This window comes from Chanodichthys erythropterus, chromosome 12 (assembly GCF_024489055.1).
Source record: "Chanodichthys erythropterus isolate Z2021 chromosome 12, ASM2448905v1, whole genome shotgun sequence".
Taxonomy (NCBI): domain Eukaryota; kingdom Metazoa; phylum Chordata; class Actinopteri; order Cypriniformes; family Xenocyprididae; genus Chanodichthys; species Chanodichthys erythropterus.
Window position 1 is genome coordinate 35,182,752 of NC_090232.1, and position 10,103 is coordinate 35,192,854.

Consider the following 10,103-nt stretch of genomic DNA (forward strand, 5'->3'; position numbering starts at 1 on the left):
TTTCTTAATGCTTTAATAATAATAAAAATGGAGTAAATAAAGTAGTAGCATGGTAAAAACATGGTAAAATTCAAAACCTTTGTGGATTCACTCATTAATGAAAAGTCACTGATTAGATAGGCCTACAGGATTCATTTGAAAAATATTAAGTTATGACTGTTTTATAAGCCAACCCGGAATACAAAAGGAGTAAACAGTTTTTTGATGCATTAGAAGGGTTGACAACAGACAACAGACATTTTGCCCCGGAAATGTCGCTCATGTGGCCTCAGTTTCTTCAGTCACTATTCAATTTCATTGTATAGACAAAGGATGTAGTGAAAGTGAATGGTGACTCGGACTGTCATTCTGACAAACATCTACTTTTCCGTCGCACGGTAGAAATTATGGCAGGTTTGCAATTACATGAATATGAGTGAACAATTTTGGGTCAAATTAAATAGTAAATGAGTTTTTGTTTTAATTATCGGGTGTACTGTCCCTTTAAAGTTGCCCCTACTTCCTCCGTATGTTTGCTTCAGGAGGAAGTACTTCCAGCCAGTCCCACACTGTAGGACGAGAAAATGTTCCTAGCTGGATCAGCATTGATTCTCAGCCTATCGTTTATGATATAGTGTTTTAATGAGTGCAATAAACGGTAGTTAGCGTAAACAGGAGCTAGCACTAGACCATTCATCGCTAGCCTTTGCTTGCAAGTGTATGGACTGAAATTTGACTAAACTAAAAGAAGGTTCAATAAAAACAGTGAAACGGTTGCACACCAACGATATGATGTTACAATTTGGTTGAACGTCTTATGAGGAGGTGGAGGATAAATTGTTGGCTTGTTTATAATCAACGGAAGTAAGTTTTTCCCATCCACATACTCGTCATTATGTCCGAAGCCATACACTCGTTTCAGTCCCAGCTGTCCGGGGTCATGGAGACCGTTTTCAAAGCTGCCATGTTTGAGATCACCAGGCTCGTGGAGGACAGTTTCGTGAAGGAAGTGTCCCGCAGTCGAGAGCAGGTGGAGACTCTGAAGAAGAGGCTGCAGTGGAGCGAGTGCAGAAGGAAAACCCAAGAGATAAGTGTCAGGAGACTGAGGTGTGCAGAGTGTGACAAAGCCCGTGTAGGGAACGATGAACGAGAAGAAGTGTCACCACAGTCAGGTTTGTTCACAATCACAATTAAATTCAGTGCTGTTACTATTTGTAATGTTCTACAAAAAGGACATTTGAATATTATAATCTGTAAGAATATCTTTAATTATAATATTCTGGTAAAAACAGCAAACCTTTTAACATTAATACTTATCATCACACATAACAAAGCAATAATCAAATCTCTTACCTTTATTGTTGCACTGCCAAAGCACAGAAGTGTAGTGATAGGTGAAAGTCAAGGGGTAACATTACTTAAATAGACAAAAATATACAGTACAAAAATAAAAATACACACAATATCAAATATACACATAATACAAAATTTACACAATACAAATATACACAGGATTTATGCAGTACAATATACACAATACATTTCCAAGTAGAGTATATAATATCTGATGTGTGGTTTATTTATTTATTTATTTTTTAAAAACATGACTGTACATTTTTAACTACTTTAAAATAATATTAATACTTTAACAGTATTGTAACAATTTTTAAGCTCTTTTTTAACTTTAATATTTTTAACAGTAGTGCAGTAAAGCATTGTGCTAGCAATACCAAGATCATGGGTTCAATTCCCATTGAACTGAACATGCATGAACTGATAAATAAGAACTGAAAAAAAGGATAGTTGAGAAACTGACATATCGAAGTGCATTAAAAAATTTTTTATTTCGGATCTGTGCAGCTGCCTTTAATTGACCCGCAAACTTCATAAATTTTGTATGCACATTTCAAAACACATCGGTGTTGACACTTTGCAGGCATGTTCCTGAACCTAAATGACGAAAAAATTCAAGAAAAATTGGTTAAGCATAGGTTTCCTCCAACTGAAAAATCCAGGTGGGTCAAATTGACCACCATTGTAATCGTTTAAAGAGCTTCATGTCATTCCAGACCATATGACATTTTTCTTCCGTCCCTTTAAAGATCATTAAAGGACTGTGTAATCAATGCCCTCACAGTTGCATTCACCCTTGACCACATGTAGAAAATGAACGCAGCCTCAAGCAGGAGAGAGTTCCAGATGGGATCTGGGGAAGCTGTGAGTTGGAGACTGACACACTTATGGGGAAAGAGAGATTGGAAGATCAAACCAGCCCCAGTAACATAACAGAGGTGAGTAGCCTAATGAATAAACCACTTTTCTGACCACCTCTAGCCTTGATCAGTTGCTCGTACAGCAGTGTTTCACAATGTCTGTGTCTGAAACCTGAAAAAAGTGAAGGTAAGAAGGCAATAATATCATGATGAAATTCAAAATTCATCTATTTTGTAAATGCATCTTACTTATTTTATTGTGAACAGTTCATCTGTGCATGTTACATTTTTAAAAAAAAATGACCTCGTAATTCTTAAAGGGTTAGTTCACCCAAAAATGAAATTTCTGTCATTAATTACTCACCCTCATGTCGTTCCACACCTGTAAAACCTTCGTTCATCTTCAGAACACAAATTAAGATATTTTGTGATTCCGAGGGCTCTCTGGCCCCTCCATAGACAGCAATATAATTACCACTGTCAAGGCAAAAAAACAAAAATAACGACTTTATTCAACAATTTCTTCTCTTCCCTGTCAGTCTCCTACGCTGTTTACGTTGTAGACATCGAGCAGCGCTTCCAGGTTCTGTGTCAGAACGTAGACTTATTATTGGCTGGCTCCTGCGTCAGCATCACACACATGCGTCGTGCTGCTCACATGTACAGAGTTGGCCAATACTCAGCTGCCGTTCTGACGTGGAACCTGGAAGTGCTGCACTGTGTTTACTGTGTCAACTGCGTAGGACTCTGGCATGGAAGAGAAGAAATTGTCAATATTTTTGTGCTTGCACAAAAAGTATTCTTGTCGCTTCATAACATTAAGTGGACTATTTTAATGATGTCTTTTCTACCTTTCTGGACCTTGAAAGTGGTAATTAATTTGCTGTCTATGGGGATCAGAAACCTCTTGGATTTCGTCAAAAATATTTTAATTTGTGTTCCGGAGAACAACGAAGGTCTTCCGGGTGTGGAATGACATGAGGGTGAGTAATTACTGACAGAATTTTCATTTTTGGGTAAACTAACCCTTTAAGTAAAATGTCATAACTTGTTCATCTGGTGAAACGACAGACTTCTTTGTGGTGATGTATGCTGGACGACATATATAATTAACTATAATTTAGTCTGCTTAAACCCCGCCACTTTCTTACAGTTGACTGCAAGCTTGCATTCAGATCTGCCCCCAACCAATCATCAACTGATGATAGAATCTCCCAGTTTTGTACTACACAACATGGAAGAGAAATCCGTCACTACTTCTGTTTCATAACAACTTTAACATTCTGTGCACATTCTGTCTTTGTGCTCTCTCTAGTCTGCTGGTACAGAGAACAGGAAACTAGACTGCATATTGAAAGAGGAGGCCCTCTATGTCACTGCCGGTAATAAGGAGCTTCAGGATGGGTGGACACTGGACACTGAAGGTGTGATTTAAAGCAATGAAATAAAAATTTCATGAAATTCTGTTGAAAATTGAAAATTGTCATTTCTCATGTCGTTCCAAACCTGTAAGGCTTTCATTCATCTTCGGAATGCAAATAAAGATATTTTCTCCATTGAAAATCTATTCACCCAAAATTCTTGATGTTTCAGAAGTTTCATAAAGAGAAAAAACTCTCTTTATGAACTTTTTAAACTGTCAGAGTTTTGGATGAAAAGACTTTAAATGGAGGGACAGAAATTTCTCAGATTTCATTGTGTTTGGAAGATGATCAAAAGTCTTATGGGTTTGGAATGACGTGAGAGTGAGTAATTGATGACAGAATTTAAATTTTTGGGTGAACTATCCCTTTTAACATATGATTACTGCTTTAACCCTCTGACATCAGACTGTGATTGAAGATTAAAATGTTTTTTTTTGTCCATGTTTGGTGTTCCAGGAGCTGAGACGACGGATTTCTCTGCTCACAGTTACAGTGAGCAAGAGCTGCAACAGATTCAGGAAGAATGGGGCTCTGGACTTGAGCAGACTGCTGACAGTGAGACTTACGCAAATATCGTAGATGTTCAGGGCTTGCCATACCGAACACGTTACGATGCAGAAGAGCTCGCGAGCTACAGCGTACATGAACTGGACATGGGAGATCTGGACGGTCTTGGAGAAAAAACTCAAGACACATTGGGTCATGCAGTATCGGTTGCAGCTGGAACTGATCAAAAGGACCTGGACGTAGTTGAGGAAGGTGGGAGACGTCACAGCTCTTCCACTAGGAGTAAGAGAGGAAACAGAGGATCTTTACCTGCACAAGTCAACCCTGAAACAGAAGACGTGGATAGAGACTTGCACTGTTTACTTATTAATGCCGATGGCCACTTGCAAGACATAAGCGCCCTCACGGAAGTTCGCAGTGGGATTGCAGAAGGTTCTGGAAATAGAGGACACACACTTTACTCTGGGGACACAGCTAGTGGTGCACTTTATAAGGGACATGCATTGAATCACTCTCTGAAGTCTAATGTTGGACAAGCATTAGGTGACAGCAGGGCTTCTGTGAAAGTCTACCCAGTCTCCCATCGAGTCAGTTCAAGTGCCGCATACACTTGTAACCAGTGCGGTAAGAAGTTCACTCAGGCCTGCAACCTAAAAGTCCACCAGCGTGTCCACCAGCGGGAAGGTCTCCACTTGTGCAACCACTGTGGGAAAGGTTACTCATCCTTCAGTGACCTGCGTAAGCACCGATGCAGCCAGACCGGAGACAAACCCTACACCTGCACGCTTTGTGGGAACAAATTCAGCCGACTATGGAATCTCAAGCTGCATCAACGCATTCACACGCAGGAGAAACCGCACAAGTGCACTCTGTGCAGTAAGAGCTTTACCCGGGCAGACATCTTGAAAGTCCATCAACGTACGCATACAGGAGAAAGACCATACTGCTGTGGTATCTGTGGACTGAGCTTCAAACGAATGGACCATCTCAGGTCACACCAGCGCAAACATAGTGCTGATCTGAATAATCAATGACAAAAAAATGGACCGTACAAGGTTATTTTGACTTTTAAATTGTTGGAAGGCCATAAATCCTGACTGGACTTGTGTCCCATAAAATGTTACACTGTTACTGTAGAACCTTTCTTTGTAGTCAAGGTTTTCTGTATAATTTGATTTTGTTTTTCTTAAAGGGACAGTTTACCCAAAAATAAATATTCTGTCATCACTTACTTGTATCATCATTTAAACTCACCCTTATGTAATTTAAAACCTGTATGACTTATTCTGTGGAACATAAAAGAACATACGGGTGCATCTCAATAAATTAGAATGTCGTGGAAAAGTTCATTTATTTCAGTAATTCAACTCAAATTGTGGAACTCGTATATTAAATAAATTCAATGCACACAGACTGAAGTACTTTAAGTCTTTGGTTCTTTTAATTGTGATGATTTTGGCTCACATTTAACAAAAACCCACCAATTCACTATCTCAATAAATTAGAATACTTCATAAAATCAATTTAAAAAAAAGGATATTTTAAACAGAAATGTCAGGCTTCTGAAAAGTATGTTAATTTCTATGCACTCAGTACTTGGTTGGGCCTCCTTTTGCATGAATTACTGCATCAAGCATCAACATTGGACTTCAAGCAACATGGTTTCTGTGCCTCTCCACTCTTCCTCCAGACTCTGGGACCTTGATTTCCCAATGAAATGCAAAATTTAATTTCATCTGAAAAGAGGACTTTGGAGCACTGAGCAACAGTCCAGTTCTTTTTCTCCTTAGCCCAGATAAGATGCTTCTGACATTGTCTTTGGTTCAGAAGTGGCTTGGTATGTGGAATGTGACCGTTGTAGCCCATTTCTTGAAGACGTCTGTGTGGTGGCTCTTGATGCACTGACTCCTTTTGAAGCTCTCCTAAGTTCTTAAATCGGCTTCACCTGACAATCTTCTCAAGCTTGCGGTCATTCCTTTCACTTGTACACCTTTTCCTACCACACTTTTTCCTTCCAGTCAACTTTCCATGAATATGCTTTGGCACAGCACTCTGCGAACAGCTCTTACAGCAATGACCCTCTGTGGCTTACCCTCATTGTAGAGGATCTTGATGATTGTCTTCTGGACAACTGTCAAGTCAGCAGACTTCCCTTGACTGCTGTTGGGATTACTGACCTAAACCCAGTACCTATACCCTGAGAATGGTAATTTAATAGAACTTGAAATTAAATATTCTAATAATTTGAGATACTGATTTATTTTGATGAGCAGCAAGCTGTAATCATCCAAATGAAAACAAAAAAGTCTGGAAATATTTTACTTTGTCTAATAAATCTAGAATATATTTAAGTTTTACTTTTTGAATTAAATTACAGAAAAAAAATCTTTTTCATGATATTCTAATTTATTGAGATGCACCTGTATTTAATGTTTTTTTTTTGGGGTGGGGGGTGGGGGGGGATTAAGAAATGCAGTTTTGAGGTTGAGTAAACAACACTTTTGGGTAGACTATGACTTTATTTTATGGTTAATGTGGCCATCTTTGCATGCGATGAAAATATTGTATTTCCGATGCAGAGTGGAAAGACATTGCCACTTTCATGCTCATTGTAATCGTATTGTCTATAACACTAATTTTGAACATGAAGGTGGAGTGATTTCAGTTTATTAAAGTTTATTTTAATAAACTTACTTAATATAATTCCAAATACACATGCAATATCAGTCCATTTTCAGCTCTCTGCTTCAGCATTACACAAGTGTCATTTTAAACATTTATTTGGTTGTCGCTGATTCAGCTGTTTATTCCAAACACTCTTTGATAATAATTATGAAGAAAGAAGAAAAAAAAATAATAAAATAATCTTGGTTCTTCAGAACTCATGTGAGGAATGATTGACAACAGGCTATTGAATTATGGAAAAAATATAGAAAAGTAATTCACATGTGAGATGTTAATGTGGTCACAATGTGAAGAGGAACTGTAATGTGGTCAACAGACTTGGAACTACTTCATAGCTGTGCATTTACTTAAAAAATAGTTGCACACCTTGGAATATCTGTCAACAATTCAGAATCAACTACTGAACGGCTCCTGTGGTATAAAACATTAAAACAGTTGCATAATTTTGCATATAATGTAATGTAACTTCTTATGTTACTACGGGTCTAACTAAAAAAAACGAAAAAAAGAAAAGATGTTATAATATTGTAATATTTATAATACTGTAAAAGTTACAAACAGATATTTAGCTGATATTTAGCTGTGACTGCAGCAGTGTATCATTGCGATCCTATTATAGTTGTTATTACAATTTTGAATTCGTTTTTATATTTTACATGTTAATTTTAAAGATTTGGTAATTATTAATTTAGTAAATTATGTTTTTAACATGCCTAGTTTTTATTAATTTTTATTACACCAGAAATATGTAATGACAATTTTAGTACAACAGGGCCACCGTACACTCCGTGACGTCACTAGCAACAACATTATTGTCCCTCTGCTCAGCTGCGCTTCCTCCTGACATGCTGAATGATGCATTAACCAAACTTGTAACGTTACTTCATACATGAACACGATAAAATAGCTGGGATGTACTGCAGTCAGCGGGACGTGATGCGACGAATTACGCGCGCCTGAAGGATATTGATTTCGGTTCGCGGTTCATAGTCTGTCAATCAGATGTAATGAGCTCGATGCTAACAGTGCGAGGATTTTATGATCGGGATCTTTATGATTTTATTATTATTGACTGGCCGTGAAAGTGTGAAGTGCAACAATTACTGTGAATTTTGAAATTGAGTTCACAAAATGCGCAAGTGTACACTTAGTAGTCAGTAAGAAATAAAATATTTGTGATAGAAATCAGTCATGGTCACTGTTGTCTCTGTGCATTCAGCGATCATTTCATCTCTATAAGAACGAGCTCGAGTAACGTTAGATCGGATACAGGATGACGGACACGCTGGTGCTCTCCTTCCAGACGCGGCTGTCTGGGGTGATGGAAACTATTCTCAAAACTACCATGTACGAGATCACCAGGTTAGTGGAAGAGAGCTTCTTGGAGCAGATGGATCGAGGCAAACGAGAGGCGGAGGTGTTAAAACGGAGGCTGATAGTGTCGGAAGCCAAACTGAGAGAACGGGAGAGGTTTAAGAGGGTGCGGTGTGTGGACTGTGGGCGGACAGCAGTGTCCAGGAGGAGGGCACTACACAGAGGTCCCGAAACACAGAGCAGTGAGTAGAAACACTTGACTTTCCAAAGGTCTGTCACCAGTTAGGCAGTGCTTACATGACCCAGTATGTTGGCTGCTGTTAGTTTCATCCGTTTATACAAAATGTTTATGCCATTTTTTTCAATAATAATTTAATAAACCTACAAATGTCAAGTGATTTTAAAAGTACAAAAGTAATTTCCTTGTCATTGTTTTCCACAGAAGTTTCCAGACATATTTTTCAATGTATTATATTTCTTATATTTTGTATATTTAAACACTTTTTAAGGGATGGTGTGCCAACCTTTTATGTTTGCTGATTGCAAAATGGTTTAATTGGTTTTTAACCAAACAGTTAAAAAATTGCACAATTTCCTTGTCATAATTTCCCACAAACGTTCCCATTTTTCAAAGTATGTCACCATAAACCGTCTTCATATACATGACAGAGGACATCTTTAGACTGTCTTTATGCTGTAAAGGTCATATATATATATATATATATATATATATATATATATATATATATATATATATATATATATATATATATATATAATTTGACCTTTACAGCATAAAGAGTCTAAAGAGGTCCTCTGTCATATTTATGGTTTTCTTGTCACATGACAACAAAGTGGTTTCCTGAGTGGTTATGCTACGCTTACTTACATTTTAGTTTCAAAATGTTTTTCAAATATACAAAGAAACTGATAAAAAAAATAAAATAAAAGGGAAAGTCAGCATCACTTTTTTTTTTCAAGAATTTCAGCAGTATGTGGAAAAAAATATTGAAATTAAATCATAGTTGTATTCTAGTCATTTTGTGTGAATTGAATTTTTATTATATTTTTTTAATAAAGTCACCATAAATCAAAATCGACAATTCTTCTTCTTCTTTTTTTTTTTTTTTTTTTTTTTAAATATTGTAGCATTTATTATAAATGTATCCATGCTCTAGTTTTGTCAAAGGTACTGACTTCAGTACCAAGTCAGTACTGAAAATTTAAAATGTGACACTTTGAGCCGTCACCCATTGTGTTGATATGCTCATCAGATGTGTCTGTGATTGGCTAAAATGATCAACGCTTCAAAAACATGTTGTAAGTAGACTTTAACGAGTTCTTACACAGATATACACACAGGAGCGTTTGAAAGCAGGGGTCTATCAGTGTTCAAACGCTTCTGCTTTCAAATTCAAACACTTCAGTGTGCTTTCAAACGCTCCCGTGTGTTGATCATTGTAGCCAATCACAGACATATATGTTGAGCGTGTGAACACAATGGCCAATTGAGGTGTTTACGAATCTGCTCAACAGCGCTCAAAACGTCACATTTCAGTACAGACTTGGTACAGAAGTCTGTACTTTTGACAATATTACTGTGAACATAATTATTATTTTATAACTCATAATAACTTCCTCTCCCTCTGGCAACAACATATTTTCTCTTCTCTGATGACGTGTTTTTCTTGTTCGAGAAGCCGTTTCACTCAGATATGCAGATATGCATCACAATAGGGAAGAAAAGACTATTGCCATTGCATGACTACTTTGATTGATAGATACGGATCAAAATATGAATGTCACATCATTGACGCATGTACCACATTACATCATTATGACATTATTATATTTATTAAATTAATAAGTTTCTGCTGACTCAATGCTCTTCTGTGTATTTTTAAGGTTTGGACCATCCACTTGTAAAGCAGGAAAATTCTTCTGACAATAGCTGGAGGTGCAGTCCCAAGGGAAGCACAAA

The 10,103-nt window shown here is 37.2% G+C and overlaps 2 protein-coding genes across 2 annotated transcripts in view; both read left to right on the forward strand.

Moving 5' to 3' along the window:
• Positions 1 to 480: 480 nt before the first annotated feature.
• si:ch73-109d9.2 (uncharacterized protein LOC565042 homolog) lies at positions 481 to 6,217 on the forward strand. Its single transcript, XM_067402658.1, has 4 exons — positions 481 to 1,151; positions 2,143 to 2,270; positions 3,508 to 3,616; positions 4,073 to 6,217. The coding sequence occupies exons 1-4, from the start codon at positions 875 to 877 to the stop codon at positions 5,155 to 5,157; spliced, it is 1,599 nt and encodes a 532-aa protein (XP_067258759.1). The 5' UTR covers positions 481 to 874; the 3' UTR covers positions 5,158 to 6,217.
• A 1,408-nt stretch (positions 6,218 to 7,625) lies between these two features.
• The window catches only part of si:ch73-109d9.3 (zinc finger protein 397), a 6,185-nt gene continuing 3,707 nt past the window's right edge, over positions 7,626 to 10,103 (forward strand). The window contains exons 1-2 of the mRNA XM_067402659.1: positions 7,626 to 8,364; positions 10,028 to 10,103. The exon at positions 10,028 to 10,103 is cut by the window's right edge and continues 37 nt beyond it. Coding sequence (XP_067258760.1) covers positions 8,082 to 8,364; positions 10,028 to 10,103 — 359 coding nt within the window. The 5' untranslated portion in view covers positions 7,626 to 8,081. The remainder of the gene's footprint in view (positions 8,365 to 10,027) is intronic.

Bases quoted from the DNA above. Each gene is read 5' to 3' on its own strand.
- si:ch73-109d9.2 (XM_067402658.1), top strand. From the start codon at position 875: ATGTCCGAAGCCATACACTCGTTTCAGTCCCAGCTGTCCGGGGTCATG. The intron at 2,271-3,507 runs GTGAGTAGCCTA...TGCTCTCTCTAG, and splicing joins GCCCCAGTAACATAACAGAG to TCTGCTGGTACAGAGAACAG. The intron at 3,617-4,072 runs GTGTGATTTAAA...TTGGTGTTCCAG, and splicing joins GTGGACACTGGACACTGAAG to GAGCTGAGACGACGGATTTC.